The sequence below is a fragment of the Ursus americanus genome, chromosome 14, assembly GCF_024610735.1.
Source record: "Ursus americanus isolate L20-20 chromosome 14, mUrsAme1.1.p, whole genome shotgun sequence".
Taxonomy (NCBI): Eukaryota; Metazoa; Chordata; class Mammalia; order Carnivora; family Ursidae; genus Ursus; species Ursus americanus.
In genome coordinates, this window is record NC_142140.1 from 45,160,000 (window position 1) to 45,183,409 (window position 23,410).

Here is a 23,410-nt window from a genome sequence, read left to right on the forward strand (position 1 = left end):
AATGGGGCCCCAAGTCACAATCGCGGTGCGTCATGGGAATGGTAGTGCCGGGAAGGGCCGGGCGTGCACTGCGCGCCGGGAGCTAATGGTGCCTCAGGTCACAATCGCGAGATGTGACGGGAGTTGTAGTTCTGGGCCGGACCGACACTCCGCGGAGACCGCCGGGAGCAAAGGGGCGGTTACAAGAAGCAGTGCCGCGCGCTTTCCATGGCTGTGATTCACGTTCTGATTTGGGCCGTCTGCATGCTGAGGGTGGCGCTGGCCACCGTCTACTTCCAAGAGGAATTTCTAGACGGAGGTGAAGAGGCGACACCTGTGGTGGTGGAATGGGGGCGTAAGCTGCCCAACCAGTAGCCCGAGTAGCCATTGGCCCCGGTCCGTCGCCGTGGGGATCGGCGGTGGCGAAGCCTCCAAGCTTCGAAACCTCCAGCCTCCTACCCCCCCCGCCCCCCCCCCCCCCCGCCACACACACCTTCCATGACTCAAATGAACAGATTCAGCCCTAACCGGTATTGTTTCCTCCACAGAGCGCTGGAGGAATCGATGGGTGCAGTCCACCAATGACTCTCAACTCGGGCATTTTAGACTCTCGTCGGGGAAATTTTATGGTCATAAAGAGAAAGACAAAGGTTAGTGTAGGAATGGTGAGAAAATCGAGCTAAGTGACACAGACACACACACCCCACCACCATAGCAACCTTGCAAGGTAGGTGTGGCACACCCCTAACACCTCTTACAGCCGTTTCACCAATGGGGAAACTAAGGCTTGGAGAAGGTCTGACATTACTTTTTCTCTTTCCTTTCTTTACTTGCCCAAGATCGCCCCATTGTATACCAACTAGTCGCATGAGTTTGGAGACCCCAGGTCTTTGACCTGCAAAGGGAAAAAGATTAGGGGATATTTCTCATTTTTGTTTTCACTTTAAGAAGAAAAAAAAAATTGAGGTTAAAATTTACGTGTTGTCAGGTGCATAGATCTTAGAGATACAGAAAGATGAGTGTTTACATCAGTACACCCTGGTCAGGATAGGGAACATTTTCAGAGGTCCCTTTGAGCCCTCCACGCCCCCCCAAGTCAGTGCCCTCCTGGTGCCAAGGATGAATTCTGTCTTCTCACTCCTGGTGATAAAAGGTGGACACACCACAACTCATTTACCACCTGTTTTTTGCACAGCTGGTGAGATAATGATTTTTACGTTTTTTAATTGTTGGAGGGAAATCAAAGGGGGAATAGTATTTTATGTCATGTAAAACAGTGAAGTATATGAAATTTCAGTGTCCATAAGCAAAGTATTAATGGAACACAGCCATGCCTATTCATTTACATAGAGCTATGGCGTTTTTTTATGCTGCAAAGGCAGTAAGTTGGAACAGAGACCATATGGCCCACAAAGTCTAAAATATTTGTTCTCTGGCTTTGCAGAAAAGGTTTGTGGACCCCTGATTTAGATGAAAAGTTTCCCTCTTCATCAACCTTCTGCTAAACCTCCATCTTGGCTCTGTTACTCCAGGGTTGTCCTGTCGGCAGCTTCCGATTTTTCTACTATATATGCATTGTTTTCTAAATTACATGTTGACCCAATGAATTGGTCAAAATTCAGCTCATAGGACAAAAGAAGAGTGAGAGTGAAATTAACAGGTGGTTCCATCAAGCTTGTCCAAGGATGGGGTGTCCACTTAAAGTCATTTGGGTTTCTCCTACAGTGTCTTTTCTTCCTCCCGTCTGGGATCCCGAGACTCTGTGTTTCATTCACTCCAACACACCTGCTGAGAGCACACATGGGCAAGGCACTGGGGATACCGGTTAATTTGGCCCCTTTCACTGTGGTCTCCCAGGACCATCACACAGAAGTGGTGGATGGAAGGATAAATAGAATGTAGTCAGACAGAGATGGGAAGTGGTGAGAGATGATTGGGGTGGCTGAGGAGGGTGGTGAGAGAGAGGGAGGTGATGAATCCTGGCCTTAGTAATTACCTGGATGGTAAGGGGGTAGAGGAGGGGGTGAACCTATGAATTCTTTGAGAAAGGAAAAGGTTGGGGGGAGAATGGAAGAGAGAGAGAGATGAATGTGGTAGTGAGCCATCAGCCATGAGTTCAGGCTTGGACATACTGATAGAAAATGAAAACGCCAAGTGCATTTATGATGAATCTCAGTGTAGGCAGGTATGGAGGCAGGAATGTGGAGCAAGGAAGACTCGGTTATATAGTAAGACTGCCTCTGTTTTCAAGTTTGTCTTATACTCCAGTATAGATAAAAATTTGGTACAGAGCCTAGTGGCTACTGAAAAAGGGGGTGGGTTAGACTTGAAGTGAGCACATAAATTTATAAAATATGAGATGATTCACGTGACAAAAGGGTGATACCTTTGTAAAAAGAGGACAGCTGCAGGCCAGTGCATCCTGAGCAGTGAAGCACTTTTTTTTACAGGACAGCGCTCTGTCCTCCATCCACTGTGGTGTGTCTTAAGCAACTATTTTAAGATAAGAGTTAAAGAAAAGATATGGGATGCTCTGTTTTTTAATTAAGTTGCTACACAACCTTAATTGTATTTCTCCCCCTTTGGAAGATGAATCTGAAGCAAAATTAACTTCTAACCCACAATTAGGTTGCATATTTGTCATTTAAAGCTAAAGTGTTTTTGTAACTTAAGACATGACAGTGGTATATTGAGCACAAAAACAACTAAGCATGGAAAGTTCTGTGGCAGCAGAGAGCCTGTTAGTGGTATGCCTATCGTGTGTTATTGTAAAAATGTGTTTTAGGCTTGGATTGACAGAAGTGGTTATCACTGGGGGTGGGAGAAGGACCACCATTGAATTCCCTGCAGCACTGAGCACGGTGTCATTCCTAATCCCTCATGAGTATTTTTTTGTTTAAAGGTCTGCAGACCACTCAAAATGGCCGATTCTATGCCATCTCTGCACGTTTCAAACCGTTTAGCAATAAAGGGAAGACTCTGGTCATTCAGTACACGGTGAAACACGAGCAGAAGATGGACTGTGGAGGGGGCTACGTTAAGGTCTTCCCTGCAGACGTGGATCAGAAGAACCTGAATGGAAAATCCCAGTACTATATTATGTTTGGTGAGTTTAGATAGTACAAAACAACCATTTCTCGGGACTTTGAACACTTCCGTTTCATAGAATCTTAGACTAAGACTTTGCCAAAGTAGTAGCATTGAGTATATCTGACCAAAGGTTTTTAGTACTGTTTAACCTGACTAATATAAAAAGGCAACTGTACCATTCTATTGTACCTTTAAAAAAAAAAAAAGATTTATTTGAGAGAGAGGGTGTGTGAGTGAGTGGGGGAGAGGGGCAGAGAGAGAGAATCCTGAAGCAGACTCCCCATTGAGCACAGAGCTGGACATGGAACTCAATCCCAAGACCCTGAGACCATGACCTGAGCTAAAATCAAGAGTCGATCACTTAACCTACTGAGCCAACGAAGCACCCCCTATTGTATTTTTGAGAAAGTAATTTATTCAACATTAATGTAGCCCCATGTACTTGGAATATATCAAGAGTCAGCAGACCTTGGCCAAGGGCCACATCAGCCCACAGCCCATGTTTGTTATGCCTGAGAGTGGGTTTTAACGTTTTTAATAATTGAAAAAAACTGAAGGATAATATTTTTGACACATGAAAATGATAGGAAGGCCAAAATGTTTCCTGTCTATACCCCTGCTGGCCCTGGAACACTTTAAATATTTCCTGATAACAGGAGTAATTGATTTAAAAGTTGTGCTAGGATCGGGATGGGACCACATTGGGCCATAGGAACTAGACATAACTGAAGGGTGTGAATTCAAAAAGCTTTCAGAACGAAGAGGATTCTGGGAAAATGGAGTAGGAAGCACCAGGAATCCATCTCCCCACCTAGACAACAATCATAACAATAGAATCTGGTGTAACTGTTTTGGAACTCTGAAGTCTATGGAAGGATTGCTTCTTCCAGGGGAAGAACAGGAAGGTTAATTTTGGTCGATTTCAGCTCTTAGCACAGTAGACATACCCGTCCCCCATTTCATGCACAAGGCAGATAGCTTTGCATGTGCTCCCGGAGCAGCCTACACACAGCTTGCCACAGAGAGGGTGGGCAAAAAGGACCCCGTCCTCCCAAATATCAGCTCTGATTACTGATTGCTGCCTCTGATCACAGAGGTGCAGACAAAGAGGTGAATAGCAGAGTTTTGTGTGTTATTGAAGTTAAACTGGTATAAATTCAAATTAGAGCATTATAACTTTAGTATGTTTAATGTAATCCCCATGGTAACCACAAAGAAAATAGCTATAGAATATACACAAAAGGAAATTAGAAAGGAATTTAAACATTTCCCTACAAAAAATCAACTAAAAACAAAAGAAGACAGCACGGCAGGAAATGAAGGACAAAAAGCTGTAGGGCATATAGAAGACAAATAGAGTGACAGAAGTGAGTCTACTTTAAATGTAAATGGATTAAACTCTCCAGTTAAAAGACAGAGATTGGCAGAATGGATAAAAACACATAATCCAACTATATGCTATCTAAAAAAGACTCATTTGAGATCCAAAGACACAGGTTGAAAGTGAAAGAAAGGGAAAAGATATTTCCGGCAAGTAGCACCCAAAAGAGAGCAGGGTGAGTGTACTAATATTAGACAAAATAGACTTTAAATAAATCAAAAAGGTTATAAGAGACAAAGGACATTATATATTACTAACAAGGTCAATATAGCAAGAAGATGTAACAATTATAAACATGTATATGCCTAATGAACATCAAAATATGTGAAACAAAAATGGGTAGAATTGAAGGGAGAAGTGGACAGGGATAATAAAAATTAGAGCAGAGATAAATGAAATCATGAATAGAAAAACAGCAGAAAAGAAATTAAATCAAAAGTTGGTTCTCCGAAAAGATCAACAAAATTGACAAAACCTTTAGCTAAATGGACAAAGAAGACTCAAATTACGAAAACCAGAAATGGGATGTTTCTACCAATTCTACAGAAATAAATAAAATGAATTATAAGACAGTGTTAAGAATAGTTGCACACCCCAAAATTGGATAACCTTGATGAAATGGACAAATTCCTAGAAACACAAACCCTGCCAAGTCTCAATCACGAAGAAATAGAAAATCCAAAGACAGCTGTAAATAGTAAAGAGAGCAGTAAACCAAACTCTCCAAACAAAGAAAAGTCCTAAATCTGATGAATCTGTCATGAATTCTACCAAACATTTAAAGAAGAACTAATACCAATCTTTTTCAAACTTTACGGAAAAAATTTTCAAACTTTACAGAAAAAATTGAAGTGGAGGGAACGTGTATTTCCGAACTCATTATCCTGACTCCAAAGCCAGACACTACAAGAAAACTATAGAACAATATCTTTATGAACGTCGATGCAAAAATCCTCAACAAAATACTAGCAAAAAGAATTCAGCAGCATATTAAAAAGGATTATACACCATGACCAAGTGGCATTTCTTCCTTGTCTACAAGGATGATTTGAAATATGAAAAATCAGCCAATATTACATGATACATCAACAGAATGAAAGAAAAACACATGATCATCACAAATTTTATCATTTCAAGATAAAAACAGTCAACAAACTAGGAATAGTGGGAAACTACTACAACATAATAAAAGCCATCTATGAAAAACCCACAACAAACATACTCAGTGGTGAAAGACAAAGCTTTTCCTGTAAGATCAGAAGCAAGGCAAGGGTGCCCACTCTCACCACTTCTACTCAACATAGTCCTGGAAGTCCTAGCCAGAGCAATTAGGCAAAAAATAAATAAATAAATAAATAAATAAATAAATAAATAAATAAATAAATAAATAAAAAAAATACAAGTCATCCAAATTGGAAAAGAAGAAATAAAATTATCTCTATTTGCAGATGATAAATCTTATACATAGGAGACCATAGAGACTGCACAAAAATTATTAGAACTAATGCATGAATTAGGCAAAGTAGCAGGATGCAAAGTCAACACACAAAAAACCAGTTGCATCCCTGTACATAAACAATGAATTTGAAAGGGAAATTACAAACACAATTCCATTTATAATAGATTCCAAGAGAGTAAAATACTTAGGAATTAAGCAAGGAGTTGAAAGACTTATACAGTGATAACTACAAAGTATTGCTGAAGGAAATTAAAGAAGATATAAATAAATGAAAACATATCCCATGTTCATGGATTGGAAGACTCAGTATTGTTAAAATGTTAACACTAGACACAGCAATCTACAGATTCTAAAGCAATATACAGATTCAACCTAATTCCTATTAAAATTTCAATGACTTTTTTTTTTTTGCAGAAATGGAAATACCCATTCTAAAATTCATATGCAATCTCAAGGGATCCTGAATAGCCAAACAGTCTCAAAAAAGAAGACCAAGGGGTGCCTGGGTGGCTCAGTTGGTTTGGCATCCACTCTTGATTGCAGCTTGGGTCATGATCTCAGGGTCCTGGGATGGAGCCCTGTTTTGGGCTTTGCACTCGGGAGTCTGCTTGGGGATTCTCTCTCTCTCTCTCTTCCTCTGTCCCTTCCCCCACTCGCATGTGTGTGCGCTCACTCTCTCTTACATGAATAAATAAATCTTTTTTTATTTATTTGAGAGAGAGAGACAGCGAGAGAGGGAACACAAGCAAGGGGAGTGTGAGAGGGAGAAGCAGGCACTGGGATCATGACCTGAGCCGAAGGCAGATGCTTAATGGCTGAGCCACCCAGGCACCCCTCAAATGAATAAATAAAGCTTAAAAAAAAAAAAAAAGAAAAGAAGACCAAAGCTAGAGGACTCAAGTGCCCATCAGCAGATGAGTGGATAAACAAATGTAGCGTCCATACAATGAAATGTTATTCAGCTTCATAAAGGAGGGAAATGCTGACACCAGCTACATGATGAACCTTGAATACATTATTCTAAGTGAAATAAGCTGGACACAAAAGGACAAATACTATACAATTCCACTTATTTTAGGTCCTTAGCATAGTCAGAATTATAGAGACCGAACATAGAATGGTGGTTGCCAGGGGCTGGGGGCAGGGGAGAATAGGGAGTTCTTCATGGGTGTAGGGTTTCAGTTTTACAAGGTGAAAAGAGTCAGGGGGATGGACGGTGGTATTGGTTGCACAATAATGTGAATATTTAATACCATTGAAGTTACACTTAAAAATGTTGTAAAGGTGGTAAATTTTATATGTATTTTACCGCAGTTTTAAAAAGTGAAAAAAAGTCTTTCAAGAATGGAAATGTAGTTTTAAAATATCCATCGGTAATTCAAATTTAAGGAACCGTTTTTTAAAAGTCTTTTCTCTTGTGATGTGGATAGCTTGCAGAAGTTTTCTGTCATAGTTTTTCTATGCTTATCTCTGAATTTATGATCAGCGTCAGGCTTTAGACACCTGTCATGCCATCGTCATGTTTGTATACACCGCTGGTCATAGTGTTACACAGAAGTAGAGAGAATAGGGGCGCCTGGGTGGCTCAGTCAGTTAAGCGTCTGCCTTGGGCTCAGGTCATGATCCCGGGGTCCTGGGATCAAGTCCTGCATTGGGCTCCCTGCTCAGCGGGGAGTCTGCTTCTCCCTCTCCCTCTGCCCCTCTACCTGCTTGTACATTCTTTCTCTCTGTCAAATAAATAAATAAATAAAATATTTTTTAAAAAAACAGTAGAGAGAATAGATATTAGATTATTTATTGGATTTGGATGTACTCCTGCCTTGTCTCAGAGGGTAAGGTGACTTCTCCAAGTCCACTGCATTACAGAGATGCAGAAGTTTCCACCAGCTGCGAGTCCCTGACCCCTCCCCACTCTCTCTACTTTGCCATGCCTCCCATTTACTCTTGAATTTAAAATCTGGAATGGAGAAAGTCTTTATTTTGATTAAAAAGGAAATTAAAATGGCTTGGTTTGGGTTATTATTCTCTTAAAATGGGATGGCAGAGATATCTGGCCAAAAAAAAAATATATATTACCTGTTGTATCAGAGATGATTTCATAAATATTTTGTTTAGTTAGGTTTGGGAAACAAAATCACCACAAATACTAGCCAGAATCCCCGTCTTTTAAATTTATATAGCATGTCTGCTATATCTGAATTGTGAAGCAGCATACTTTGGAGGAAAAAAGAAAACCCAAGTAAATTATCTGAATTATTTTTGCTTTTAATTCAGTTACATTTTACTTAAACCCACTGTGTCACTGTTAGAACACTTACCCGTGATGCCTCAGCTCTAGCCTTTGGTATGAGAGCGGCTTGCTGAGGCTTATGATGTTGAAGGGGAAGGGAGAGGTAGGGCCATTGCCAGGCGCCTTACAAATGCAATCTTAGAGTATATTTAAAATCCTAGGAAACCGGTAACACAGCTTCCATTTTGCAAAGAAAAAACCTGAGGCAGGCGCCTGGGTGTCTCAGTCAGTTAAGCATCTGCTTCCGCTCAGGTCATGATCTCAGGGTCCTGGGATCGAGCCCCACATGGGGCTCCATTGGGCTCCCTGCTCAGTGGGGAATCTGCTTCTCACTCTCTCTGCTCATGGTCTCTCTCTCTGTCTCTATCAAATAAATAAATCTTAAAAAACAAAACAAAACACGAGGCTCGGGGAGGCGGGGGGTGGGGCTGGTTGGCTCAGTTGGTTAAGCAGTTAAGCATCTGTCTTGGGCTCAGGTCATGGTCTTGGGGTCCTGGGATGGAGCCCTGTGTCAGACTTCTCCCTCTGATCCTCCCCCTGCTTATTCTCTTGCTCGCTGTCTCTCCCTTTGCGCTCAGTCTCTCAAACAAATAAAATCTCAAAAGAAAAACCAAAACAAAACCCAAAGGCAGGTCAGCATGTTTAGAGCCCTTCTGTCTACCCCATTTCCTCATAAAAATACATTATGTGCATAAATATTTTATGATTGCTGTGAACGGAAAATGTCCAGATTTTCCAGTCAAGTCTGGGCATGTTCTGAAGCTTAATTTAATATTTAAAACGTGTAGGTGCTTAGAAATAGGGAAATTCTGACCAGTTTTGAAGGAAAAATTTCATGTTTTAATCCCCAGGTAGTAGACTTTTATACAAATAGTTCACATACCATAGCTTTTGTTTTAAAAATTGAACTGGAATGTTTTCCAGTGATAAGAAAAAAAGGAAATTACACAAACCAGCATCTCTGAGAACTCGGGGAGGTAGACATGGTGTTCTTTGTCAGTCCCTCAGGATGCAGCTTCCAAGTTCAATGTCACATCCACTCTGGCAAATTGATAATATCCTTTAAGTAATTATGTGCAGCCTGGATCTCTCTTATTCCGAAGGTTCATCACTGCAAGTTCTAGAAAAAAAATCACAGTCATCTGCTTGTGTTTACACAGCCTCACAGAATCCCCAGGGGCGGGTGCAGGCCCGGGTCAGTGGATGTGGTAGAATTTGATTTGAGACAGAAAGACACCCAGATGCTCTAGTACATTCCTAAGCCTTAAGGTCAATAAAGCAGCACCAGTGGGGTAATTCCAAACATCCTCGGAAGGTTTGACAAATTTTCCAGATCCCTCCTGCAAACCTTGTTTAGTATATTCAGAAATCCTTAATCTGAATATGTGTGTGTTGTCTTAGGACATAATAATAACAAATACTGAGCTTTGCCATATTAAATGCTTTACACACATGAGCCCATCTAATTGGCAAAATAGCCTTGGAAGATTCACATCCCTGTTTGAGAGAACAGGACATAGCCATGGGGAGCTGCATAGTTGCAGATATGTCTCAGCACAGTGAATGAGAGCGGGAATCCCAGCCAGCCTGTCCCGCCCTGAAGCCCTCACCCTGGGCACAGGGCACCTCTCAGATTCAGAGTGAGCCCAAGCCTCAGGCAGCACGTCAGGGATGCTTCCTAGACCGTTAAACCCTTTTCTACTCACGTGCTGCCTTACGCTTGAGTAGCTGCAGTGACCAGAGAAGTAACGGGAAGGGCATCGCTGCCCATTTCAGTATCCACGCCAAAGTCTGATTATTCTTGCACACGTAAGCTTCCGGTCCTCATATGTTATTTCAGGGGAACGGTTGGGGGTTTCCTGTGGGGATGCATTAGACAAGGAAATTGAGAGCAGCTCATATATATATATTTTTTTGTAGGACCCGATATTTGTGGATTTGATATCAAGAAAGTTCATGTTATTTTACATTTCAAGAATCAGTATCACTCAAACAAGAAATCAATCCGGTGTAAGGTAAATGCTTTTGTCTTCAAATCTGTGATTGTGTTAACTCTTAATGATAACCTAAATTTAGAGAAAATAGTTTTGATCTTAAAATATTTAACTGAGTCAGGGACGGATCTTAGCAGCACACCCCTGCCCCTTGGTTTCCAGTTTAACAGGCTCGTTAGAGACACTTACATACCCTGTTGGCTTGTTTTCTGAAGTTTGTACCCGCCGGGAGGGCAGATTCACTCTTTACTGTGAGCTGCACTAGAATTTGCCTTGTAAGGGTTACGACAATACAGTCACATTTCTGCTCTATCCATCCTCACTAAGGAATGAAATATTCAGCATGGGGAAAAAAAACATCCTGAAGAAATTAATCTTCAAAATACCAAAATGTTTAGAAATGGGAATGTCTCTGAAGTGAAAGCATACTTTCTTACCTTCTATCCACGGATCCTGTGAAAATAACACTTTCTGCCTTGAGGCCCACTTTATAACTCCATGGCCCAGCCCAGAGCTTCTCCAAAGACACAGCTTGGGTCAGTTCCCTGGTGCTGGGCCTGTGGAAGGGAGGTACACTCCCTGAAGCACCCCTTCCATTTGAATGTAGCAGCCAGGAAGCAGGGACCTGTCCCCTGGGGTGCCCCCGGTGCCCAGAGCTCCAACATGGGAAGCCTCCACAAATCTGGGCGAATCTGGACAGGAGACCCGAGTGTGTTTCGAGAGGCACGTTGACAGCATGGAGGGGAAGTGTCCATTACCACCCCTTCTTCAGTCCTGACCCAAGCAGGGGGGTGTTCAGTCTCTCCACAGAGCCCCAGTGAGTCTCCATTGTCAGCATGGTTCTTCTTGGCCTCCCACCCACTGACTTGGTGGCTGCAAAGGATCATTGGGTCCCCTCCACACGGAGAGGACTGACATCCCTCCTGGGGGGGTGAGGGAGAGCTCGAAATCCAAGTCTTTCTCCCCTGTCTTAGTGTACAGGTTTTACACCTGATTCCCAAGAAGTTGTTCAGTTGCGCATCAGGTGTGTGGGACAGAGCAGGGGTGACACTACGGAGGCCGTGAAGTCTGGCCTCGACCATGCTGGAGATGTTAGAGCACGATCCGCTCAGGTCAGCCAGCCTAGGGCACCCCCTTCCCCCGAGTGGCACCTGCAGGCTGATGACGCTCTCAGACGTGTGCTATTTCTGCAACCTGCTAGAAAAATAAAATGCGTCTGTTGAAGGAGCACCCACTCACAGCAGGTAGTCGAGCATTCTGGTCCTTCCAGTGAGGAGCGGCTAACTCCAGGTGGTCTGATTCATTCTGTGATGCTGTGAAGAAACCCCTGCGAACCTCCCCTGCAGGCAGTGGTCAGCCTTCAGGGGATCTGCAAGGAGAGGGGCAGATCTGCCCGTTAGAAAAATACCTCGGATGCTCTCTCTGGGGATGAGGGGTGGAGGGATAGGGTGATCAGTAGGCAGGGAGAAGGGTGAGATTGTTAGGCCAAGGCTTCAGCGGGATGCAGAACAGGGGACTGTTTTGACAGATAATTTGGGGGCTGCACCCAGAGGACTTCCCGATGTTTGGAATGTGAGTACTGGGGATGTGGGCCATGAGTCTCAGCAGCATTGCTATTAAGCAGCAGGAAAAGCAAAAAGGCCAGGAAGGAGGCCAGGGCACACTCAGGAGTTGTGTTTTGAACTCTTGGTTGTGAAATCCCAGCAGACATCCAGATAGAGGTGTCCAGTAAGTTGTTGGAAACCGTGGTTGGGATTGAAGATCCTGGTTTGGATCCATTGCATATGTGTGGGAGTGGACGATATCCCTCAGGAGGCTCTGCACTTGTTATATCCTGGAAGGTACCAACTACCCGGCTAATGAGCCCAAAGTCTAAATTAGGAAAGGTGAGTGGAGACCAAGATGGGCAGAGAGCGGGAGACAGCGTTGGGAGAAGTGTATACTCAGCTGTCACAGTGAACTACAGAGGCTGAGAGGGACACAGAGCACACAAAGCCATCGGCCATGGTGTGATAGCAGCGACCTGTCCCTCAGGGCAGAGCAGAGGGGTACTAAAAGAGCTTTTACCTTGGCTGTTAGAAGAGGGAGAGTCCTCCTGATGGAGCGTTTAAGATGCTGGGTTCCCAAACCTGAGCAGTGTCAGCACCTCCGGAGGGTCCACCCAGGTGCAGACACAGCAGGTCAGCTGACCCCAGAACAGACACTTCCCAGGCATTTCCCCAATGACACTCAGGCTGCCTGGCCCCACGTTGAGAGCTGACTGCTGTTGGAGCACAGTGCAGGAGTCTCCCCTGCTCCCGACAGGCAGGGACATCCTGGGGACCCCCAACCTCTCCTGCACCCACCATCCACCTTCCATCTCTCATTTATTGAATGCTTGTTGAGTGTTTCCCTTGTGTCTGGCCTGGGGCCTTAACTCTGACCAAGAGAGGCACCAGGCCTGGCCTCGCAGAGCTTAAGCCATTGGACAGCTCAGAGCGTTAGAAAGTTCTCCCCTGTGTAGAAAAATAGACAATGCTTCATTTGGTATCTTTCAGAGAACAGAACAGGAAGTTGTTTTCCACATAACTTTTCATGAATCAAACAGAGCAGTGGTCCCTTGGTTTATACCCACCACCCTGTCATAGCCGCCTGTGGGGATCTAGGTAGGAGCCATTGTCTACACAAAAGGAGGTCAGCCACTCAAGTCAGCTTGGTAGTGAGGAAGTTTTGTACAAAGGGGGGATTTCTTCTGCTGGACACATTTTTTTGTCAAGTCAACCCCTGTCCCTAGAACCTCTCTCCTTCCTGTTTATAACAAGACTTTGAAGACTTAAACCACGTGTGCAGACCTGCCCTGAAAGGTCAAGGGTCACATCGTTATCCTTTCTCCCCCTAAAACGCGCAGGTTGATGGCTTTACACACCTCTACGCTCTGATTTTAAGACCAGACCTCACTTATGAAGTGAAGATCGATGGTCAGTCGATCGAATCCGGTGACATCGAGTACGACTGGAACTTAATGTCACTTAAGAAGATGGAGAAGTTCTCTGCAGAGTCCAAGGATTGGGACCAGGCTGAAGGTGACAAATCCCAGGTATGGATTTTCCCCAAGCAACTCTAGAGAGGGTGCCAGTGAAGTCTGTAAGTAGCCGGCTCCCATAGGATTCCTGCACCGCCGGTAATCACGATGTCAGCATTATCACAACCAAAGTGTCCTCCCCGGGGGCTCCCGGGTGGCTCAGTCCGTTGAGTGTCTGACCCGTGATTTTGGCTCAGGTCATGATCTCAGGACTGTGAGACCGAGCCCCGCGTTGGGTTCCACGCTGGGCATGGAGCCTGCTTAAGACTCTCTCTCTCCCTCTGCTCCTTTCCTCCGGCCCCCAACTCGCACTCTCTCTCTGTTAAAATAAATAAATAAATAGATGGATAGATAGATAGATAAATTTAAAATCGATTTTCTGGGGGAAAAAAAAAAAAAGAAAGTGGACTCCCCGGAACATTTGCCACTGAAACCAGCCATGCAGCTTCACCCAGGTCTCGTGAAAGACTTTTATAATACTTGAGATGAAAGCAAGTAAGTTTTGTGTTTTTGACCAATGCTTTTTTTTTTTCTAAAAAAAAGGATAATGCATCAACAACCTTTATAAAAATGATTTTGTTTGTTAATCTGAATTTGAACATAAAGTATTTTTTGAGCCTCACGCTTGTGACTGACCAACAAGGACCCGTTACTATAACGGCTATGGTTCCTAGGGCCGCCGTAATGAAGCCACAGGTGGGCGGCTTAAGAGAACAGAAATGTATCCTCTCGAGGTTCTTGAAGGCAGAAGGCAGAAATCCAGGTGTCGCAGGGTCCCACTCCCTCTGAAGGATCCGGGGGACAATCCTTTGTTTCTTCCAGCTTCTATTGGCTGGTAGACATCAGTCTCTGCCTCCGCCCCCACAAGGCCTTCTTGTGTCTCTTTCCTATCTTTTAAAGACATTTGCCCTTGGATCTAGGGCCCACCTGGATAATCCAGAATGATCTGCCGTGAGATCCTTGCCTGAATTTCATCTGCAGAGATCCTTCTTTCAGTATAAGCTCGCATTCCCAGATTCTGAGGTTTAGGATGCGAACGAACTGTTCCTGGGAACTACCATTCAACCCACTACCTTCTGTCTTGTTTTGGTTTCAGTTTATGTTTGTTTATTGTTGCAACGTTTTGTTTTGAACATCAAACACCACACCAAACCCATGAGCCATTTATCTTAAGACAGTTGTCTTTGCCGTAACTAAAAGTACTGGACTGTGTGTGTGTGTGTTTTAAGATTTATTTATTTATTTGAGAAAGAGAGAGAGAGAGAGAGGGTGAGCGTGAGTGGGAGGGGCAGAGGGAGAGGGAGAGAGAATCTGAGGCAGACTCCCTGCTGAGCTCAGAGCCTCGATCTTAGGACCCTGAGATCATGACCTGAGGCAAAACCAAGAGTAGGTCACTTAACCGACTGCACCAACCCAGGCGCCCCTGGGCTGTGTTTACCATTAATTTCTGGCAACTTAAAACTGGTCCGTGGCACTGCTGTCTGATAATGAAATACGTCATCACAGACAATGTAATCAGTAAAGCAAAAGAACGAAGTTTCTCTCTCCCTTCCTTACCTTCAAAACAGACCAAAACAGTTTTCACTTGGAAAGAGCGCTTACTTTAACAAGGCACAGAATGGCAAAGAAAACCGATCTGGCTGCGCAGAAGACACAGGTGTTGGGATGAAAGTCCTGGCCGCCTGCGGGCCGGCCAATAGCGCTGTGTCTCGGGGTGGAGCGTCCGCGAGCCGGGTCCCTGGTGGAGCCTAATCAACCTTCCAGAAGCTGGCCTCCAAACTGGCTGTGTTTTGTCCATGTGTTTGGTCCGTGTGAGCTCCCCAACAGAGTTCATGATGGCATTATGATTTAATCGCCTATAGTCATAAGGAGCCAGCTACTCGGATGGAATTGTAACCATCTCCTGGTCCCAGCACAAGAGCGGCTCATCTGTTGCCAGTTGGGGTGGAGGCAAAAAGCAGTAGGACAGGCAGCCAAATCCTGTTGTGTCAATCATTGAGAAGTATTGTGTGTCATGGAAAAGCCACAGTCTAAATGCAACATGTTACTCTTTTTCAGTTATGCTAGAAGAGAAAAAGCATCATTGTACACAACTTCTATGTGTTTATGTGTTTATCTAAATATTAATCCATAGAACCTTTTCCTCATCCATTTATTCAACAAATATTTATTCAGCACATACTAAGCCACATATATATGTAGAGATGTGTGTATGTATATATGTGAGTACACGTATACATGTGTTAAGTGTGTGTATATATGTGTGTACACATAATATGTGTGTATTATGTACACACATGTATGCATGTGTGTTCATATGTATTATACCCAAGCATATGTGCGTGTATGTATACATGTGTGTCTATATGTGTACAGTGTGACTGTTATATATATATAGAAGGTCTATATAACATAACTGCTTTTCTTCTGCTACCCAGCCGTCCCCAGGTAAGTCCTGGAACATTTCTTGGTTGTCCAGCCTCTCTCTCTAGAACACTCCATGTATGACTGCTATGTAGAAGCACAGACCACCTAACCAGCAGTGACTGTGTGGCCCCTCCCCCTGCCATCATCACTTTTGTCCCATAATTTTTTTTTAAAGATTTATTTATTTGAGAGAGAAAAAGAGAGAGCCTGCACATGAGTGGGGGGAGGGGCAGAAGGAGAGGTAGAGAGAGAAGCAGTCTCCCTGCTGAGTATAGAGCCCAACGCAGGGCTTGGTCCTAGGACCCTGACAGCATGACCAGAGCTGAAACCAAGAGTTAGCTGCTTAACCAACTGAGCCACGTGGCACCTCTCGTCCCCTCGTTTAGCTTTAGCCACTATTTTGAGTTTTGCACTCTGTTGCTCCTCTCACCAGCTTGGGAAGGGTGGTGTGATCACACCAAGGCTTAGGGAGAAAATCCTGGCAGTGTGTGGCCCCAAAACCCTTGGTGGGACTGGGAACCCCGAGCACTTGGCCCTTTGACCCCCAAATTGATGGGGAAATCGTGACCAGGGCCACGGGCCTGCTCCTGCCCCTTGGTAACTAAGAATTTCTTTTCTCAAATCTGGGAATTGATTTTCTTTTCTTACACACATTTTAGGACTGGGAGAAACATTTCCTGGATGCCAGTGCCAGCAAGCCAAGCGACTGGAACAGTGAGCTGGAGGGGGACTGGCAGGGGCCGATGCTGCAGAAGCCTCCATACCAGGTGCGTGGCATCTTCTCCTGCGATGCCCTGAGATGCCCCTCCCCCTCCATGGCCTGCGTCCTTCGGAGCCACCACTTAAGAGTTTGTTGTTGCAGGATGGCCTGAAACCAGAGGGTATAGACAAAGACATTTGGCTCCACCAGAAGATGAAAAACAACTATTTGACAGAATATGACCTCTCTGAATTTGAGAACATTGGTGCCATCGGACTGGAGCTTTGGCAGGTCACGTGGTTTTTAATTTGCCGTAGTTTGAGAACTCCGAGCTTTAGCCTAAACTCCTTCATTCACATAGCTGGTCCTCCTTGAGCTCCTACTATGTGCCTGCCCCCTGCACCTGGACCCAAGACACATAGCCGTGGACAAAACAGACATCCTTTCTGCCCTCTGGTCACTTCCTATCTGCCTCCCTGGGAACCTGTCACTCCTCTGCTTGGGCAGTGCTGCCGCTGCTGGCCGTGGCCTACTTTGCACAGTAAGGTTCTTGGGCAGTGGTTGGCAACCATCGCCGAATACTCGAGTCACTTGGGTGCTCTTCCAAGTCTCCATGCCCAGGTAGCACCGGGGACCAGTTAAAACAGCATCCCCATGGGTGAGGCCAGGCATCAGGAGTTTCTAAAATATTGTTGGAGATCCCAATATGCAGCTAAATTTGAGAACCAATGCCTTGGATTGAGCGGATGTTTTAGAAATGGGTTTAAGCACATGCTACTGTCGAGAGCCAATCACTGTGATGGCACTGAGCCAAATACAACTCTCTCTTGGTGGAAAGCTGCCATATTCCTCACATCAGTAAGAAAGGCCTCATTTTCATCCACAGGTGAGATCAGGAACCATCTTTGATAACTTCCTGATCACAGATGATGAAGAGTATGCTGAGAATTTTGGCAAGGCCACTTGGGGGGAAACAAAGGTATGGTGCACACAATGAACTTCTTGTTCATTACTCATTAATTTCTGTACTTGATTCTAACATATAGGAAAGGGCTTGATGAGTTTTCAGTAGTGAACCTCCCACCCAGATCCAGATACAGAACATTAGTGGGAACCTCCTCCCGCCCCCTCCCAGCCACCCCCTGCCCCCAAATGAACCACCACCATACATCCATTTGACCTCCTTTTGAAATTCATAGAAGTGGAGCCATCCAATATTTACCTGATAATATGAGGTTCATATTACCAAATACGGCAGCAGCTCGTTTTTTAGTGTGTGAATATTCCAGAAGGTAGGTATCTGTTCTGTGTTGATGTGGCTTTGGATTGCTTCCAGCTTGTGGCCTCATGAATAAAGCTGTTACCGTCATTCCTGTGCATGCCCAGGAGAGGACAGGCTGGGTCACAAGGTCCCACACAAACAGTTTTCAAGGTGTCATCCTATTTTCTGTTCCCTTGTGCCGTAGAGGAGAGGCGAGTCTTAGTTTATGCCGCATCTTGGCTACGCAGGGTACTGTTGTCAGTTGCTGACAAGTCAGATTTCCTGAAGTATAATTTACATACTGTAAGACTTACCCTGTTGTGGTGTAGAGGCCTGTGAGTTGTGACAAACGAATACAGTTGTGAAACCACCAACAGAAATCCTGATGCAGAAGAGTGTCACCACCTCCAGAAGTCTCCTTGGACCCTTTGTAGCCAAACCTCCTCCTCCTCCAGGCCCCGCACTGATCTGGTATCTGCCTCTACCATCTTGCCTTTTCCAGAATGTACTGTAAATGGATTCATCTCATGTGCGGTCTTTTTGAGCCTGCTTCTCAAGCATAGCGTGTCTGAGATCCATCCGTGTTTTTGGGGTATCAGTCAGTAGTTGGTTTCTTTATACTGCTGAGTGGTTTTATCTGTTCAACAGCCGACAGGCAATTGGGTTGTTTCCAGTTTTTGACATACGAACAAAGTTCTTACAACTGTTCGCTTACAGTTTTTGTGTCTGGATGTCTGCTTTTAGTTCTTTGGGATGAATAGCCAGGAATAGCCGAGTCCTGCAATGGAAGTTGAACCCCACAAGAAACTGCCAGGCTGTTCCCAGAGGGGCTGCGCTGTCTTGCATCCTCACCGACGCTGGGGATTGTGGGTTTCTCTAGGTATGTGTTGGTATCTCCGGTTTAATTTCGTTACCCTGATGACAAATGAAGGTTGGCACTGTTCTATGTCTTTTGTGGGCATTTGGACGTCCTCTTTTGTGAAATGCCTGTGTTTTATTGTTTTAATTGAAGTATAGTTGGCATACAGTATTATATTAGTTTCGGGTGTACAACATAGTGATTCAACATGTATATACATTATGAAATGCTTGCCACGATAAATCTTGCTACCATCTGTCACCATATGAAGTTATTGCAATACTATTGACTATATTCTCTATGCTCCACGTGATACCCCATGACTTATTTATCTTATAACTGGGAGCTTGTGCCTTTTGACCCCCTTCACCCATTTCACCCAGCCCCTACACCCTGCCTCTGGCAACCATCAGTGTATTCTCTGTTTCTATGATTTCATTTTTTAAAAAAAATATTCCATATAGGGGCGCCTGGGTGGCACAGCGGTTAAGCGTCTGCCTTCGGCTCAGAGCGTGATCCCGGCGTTATGGGATCGAGCCCCACATCAGCCTCCTCCGCTATGAGCCTGCTTCTTCCTCTCCCACTCCCCTTGCTTGTGTTCCCTCTCTCGCTGGCTATCTCTATCTCTGTCAAATAAATAAATAAAATCTTTAAAAAAAAATTCCATATAAAGTGAGATCACATGGTATTTGTTTTTCTTTTCCTTACGTATGTCACTGAGAATAATGTTCTCGATGTCCATCCATGTTGTTGCAAATGGCAAGATTTCATTCTTTTTTATGGCTGAGTAATATTCCACCGTGTGTGGAAGACACACACCGTGTAGACACACACACATGCATACATATCACATTGTCTTTATTCATCTGTTGATGGACAATTGGGTTGCTCTCATGTCTTAGTTAAATAGTGCTTCAATAAACATGGGGAGCCGGTGTCTTTTTGAGAGAGTATTTTCATGTTCTTGAGATGAATATTGAGACGTGGAATTACTGGATTATATGGCATTGCTATTTTTACATTTGGAGGAGGCATCATACTGTTTTCTGTAGTGATTGCACCAATTTACATTCCCACCAGTGGTGTGCAATGGATCCCTCTTCCCTACATTCTTAGCCAATGCTTCTTACGTAGTGTTTTTTTGACACTAGCCATTCCAACAGGTGTGAGGTGATAGCTCATTGCGGTTTTAATATGCATTTCCCTGATGATGGATGATGTTGAGCATCTCTTCTTGTGCCTGTTGGCCTTCTGTATGTCTTCTCTGGAAAACGTCTATTCAGATCCTCTGCCCATTTTTAAATCAGATTTTTTTTTGCTATGAAGTTATGTAAGTTCTTTATATATTTTGGATATTAATCCCTTATCAGACATGATTTACAAATGTTTTCTCCCATTCGGTAGGTTACCTTTTCATTTTGTTGATGGTGAACCATTTCTTTTTGGATCTGACTTCTGCCACGAAGCCTTACTAAAACTCTTTTTCAGTAATGACTGTGGAAACCGTCTTGATGTGTCTGCACCCCTTAGCCCTTCTGTTGATCCCATGGACTTGGATTTTCTCACTTAGGCTCAGAGGACCCCTTGCACTGCCTGTTCACTGCTCAGCTGATTGTGGGACAGGGATCCAGGTACTCTGGGAATAGAAAGAAGTGAAGGGGAGGGTTGTATTTGTTTCCTGTGGCCGTTGTAACAAATTACCACAAACTCGCTCGTTTCAAACAACACAAATTTGTCATCTCACTGTTCTGAAGGCCAGAAGTCCAAAATCAGTATCATTGGGCTGAAATGAAGGCCTCGGCAGGACCACGCTCCCTCCAAAGTCTCCTGGGGATCATCCTTCCTTCGACTCCTGCAGCCTCTGGTGGCTCCTGGTGTTCCTTGGTTTGTGGCCATGTGACTCTGATTTCTGCCCCTGTCTTCACGTGGTCTTCTCTTCTTGTGTCTGTGTGTATGTCAAATCCCTCTCTGCCTGTCTCCTATGGGGACACTTCTGATGGAATTTAGGGCCCCGGATAATCTTCCCATCTCAACATGCTTAGCTTAATCGTATTTGCAAAGACCCCCTTCCCAGAGAAGGTCACATTTACAGGTTCCAGGGATTAGGGCTTGGCATCCTTGGGGGCTCCTCCAAGCTTCCCCCAGGCAGTGTGGAGGCTTGCAAGAAAGAAGGCAGGAGCAGGCTGCAGGTGAACACTTGGTCTGTCCCCTGGAAACATAACCCCAAGTGGCTAATGGCTCGTGTGTCTGTTTCTTTCTCCAAGGGCCCAGAAAGGGAGATGGATGCCATCCAGGCCAAGGAGGAAGTGAAGAAGGCCCGTGAGGAAGATGAGCAAGAGCTGCTGATGGGCAAGTTTGGTGGGCAAGAGGACACTTTCCAGAGATTTCACAGGAGGGACGAGCTTTAGTCATTCTCACCCCAGATAAAGATGACTGGTAAAACCTTGTTTCTACTTTAATCTACATGTAAAAGTGCAGATGTCAACATATGTGGTAATTTGTCCAACGTGCTCTGAAAATGTTCCTATGCTTCTTAGTGGGGTTGGTCTGATGTTCCCTGAGCCCCACCCCTGGGCACCGAGATATTTTCTCTCGACCAAGCTGAGTGCTAGAAGCCAGAGGCCAGTGGGGAGTCTGGCCAAAAATATATGCTCTTTTCTTAGCCTCCAACATGTTTTATAAATAAAAGTAGGTAAAACTTATGAAAAAAGAGAAATGACACCTTATTTCTTCAGGCTGCAAGTTATAGCATATGCTAACCTTTTCCAATAGGAAATCTTTACCCAGCATCACTAGTGTAGAAAGGTGTTGCAGGCTTCACTGGCACACTGGTTGTTTTGGAGAACCCGGGGCTGTGTGCAGACTTTTGTCGTGCCATAACAAAGCCACTGCTTTTCCTTCACTCTGTGACCCACTTCTGTGGCCTTTTGTTTTCTGAAAGACAGAGGAATGAAGTTCCTTTTCTCAAGTGAAAATAGTAATTACTTCTCAGTTCAATTTTTTTGCCTTAATCAAATAATTGGCTTTTAAAAAAGTCATACATAACAGTCTTCTGATTTGAAGACACCTTTTTTTTTTCCACACAGAAAATTGTGTTGGAAGTAATAAAATTTAGGACACCAGGAATCTAGAATCCAGTGATATTACAAATAAGCTGGATACATTGGAAAGTATGTGTGGCACATTGCTAGGTGATCCATGTGAAAAGTCTGCCCATGAAGTGAAATCCTGGAAAGTTTTGTTCTCATTTTGGCTGAAGTTGGCAGACCCTCAAACGTGGACTTTAAAAAATATATTTTATGTATTTATTTTTAGAGAGAGAGAGAGAGACACACACACACACACACACACACACACACGTGAGTGGGGGTGGGGGGGAGGGGCAGAGGGAGAAGGAGAGAATCTCAAGCAGGCCCCATGCCCAGTGCAGAGCCTGATGAGGGGCTGATCTCATGACCCCGAGATCAGGACCTGAGCCCAAATCAAGAGTCAGATGCCCAATTGACTGAGCCACCCAGGCGCCTCTAAATGTGGACTTTTGGACTGATGGCTGATGGTTTATTGGGGGTTGGTTGTCACTCTCAGAAATGAATGACTCACTTCCATTTAGTGCAGGGGTGGGAGTCAACAGTCTACCCCTTTTATCTCCGAACGGTGTAAGAAGTTACTGAGGAAAGAAGCAGAGCCAGGCTTAGACAGAAAATGCTGGAAACAGTTGTACAGAGATGGGTCAGACCATCTCAGATGCCGCAGAGCTCATCTTTGGAGCAGGCCATCCTGGAGAACTTTCTGTGAAGATGGAGATGTTCCCCATTGCAGTGGTCAATACAGTGGCCACTGGCCACATATGATCCCTTGAAATGTGACTGGTGGGACAGAGGAATGATTTTTTTTAAATTAAAAAATGGGTGTTAGAGTAGTTTTAGGTTCACTGCAAAGCTGCGCAGAAAACACAGAGCTCCCATATACCCCCACTCCTATACCCACATCCTCCCCCACGATGAATATCCCACGACATAGTGGTACATTTGTCACAATTCGTGAACCTGACACATCATCATCTCCTAGAGTCCATAGTTTACATTAGGATTCACTCTTGGTGTTGTATATTCTATGGGGAAATGAATTTTTAATCTTATTTAACTGTAATTAATTCAAATTGAAACTTACTTGGCCACACGTACTGTGTCGCCCCCATGTTGGACAGTGCCTCTGTAGAGGCTGGAAGCCTGCATGACATTTCACAGACACCTTTACCCATTGGTTTCCTGTCATGTTCTGTCAGAAAGAAGTGGGAAGGCAGGCAGAGAGGAGAAGCCGTTTTTTCAGGCTTCTGCCGGCACCTTAGGCAATGGTGAGAAAAACAGCAGTGACTTCAGCGATGGCAAAACAGCTGTGGCTGGTGAGAGTGGGCATCTGGGTTCCTGCTCAGGGCCCAGCGATGATGGGTTTTGGGTAACACCTTTCCCCCTTCTGACCTTTAGCCCTAGAAGGGCCAGCAGCTTCTTACAGTTACTAATCTTCAGGTAACCTTATATTACTCTTCTGTTTTTGCCGTACTTTTATACTCATTCTCTTATATCAAATGTCCTCTGTTGGAAATGACTCGACTTTTCCTTATGGAACAGAGACGGATAAAGCACTCACGACAGCTAAAAGCCTCCATCTCCATACCTGGACCACCGCTCCGGCTTTCCAGCTGGCCTACTCCCGGCATCCTTTGGCACTCAGGCCACTTTGCCTGCTGCACGGAGACTCACCATTTTAAAACACAAATCTGATCATGTTCCAAACCCTCTGGTGGCTTCCCCTTGCTTTTTATACAAGGAACCGAGGGGTGAAGGAACATGGCGACAATGAAAACTTGGAGCTCAGACAGCAAAACAGTCTCAAGATGAGGTCAGATGAC

The 23,410-nt window shown here is 44.5% G+C and overlaps 1 protein-coding gene across 2 annotated transcripts; it reads left to right on the plus strand.

Moving 5' to 3' along the window:
* Positions 1-138: 138 nt before the first annotated feature.
* On the plus strand, positions 139-21,188 carry CALR3 (calreticulin 3). 2 transcript variants are annotated; one of them, XR_006776314.2, is made up of 10 exons: positions 164-298; positions 528-629; positions 2,882-3,085; positions 10,120-10,214; positions 13,081-13,269; positions 16,341-16,448; positions 16,544-16,672; positions 17,268-17,360; positions 18,387-18,522; positions 20,766-20,904. XR_006776314.2 is itself a non-coding variant. In XM_045778824.2 (9 exons), exons 1-9 carry the CDS (start codon positions 208-210, stop codon positions 20,907-20,909), a joined length of 1,155 nt encoding a protein of 384 aa, XP_045634780.1. In that variant the 5' UTR covers positions 139-207; the 3' UTR covers positions 20,910-21,188. The 2 variants fall into 2 exon arrangements, 1 of the variants encoding a protein (XP_045634780.1); XM_045778824.2 differs by lacking the exon at positions 18,387-18,522 and having other exon boundaries at positions 139-298; positions 20,766-21,188.
* Positions 21,189-23,410: the final 2,222 nt, after the last annotated feature.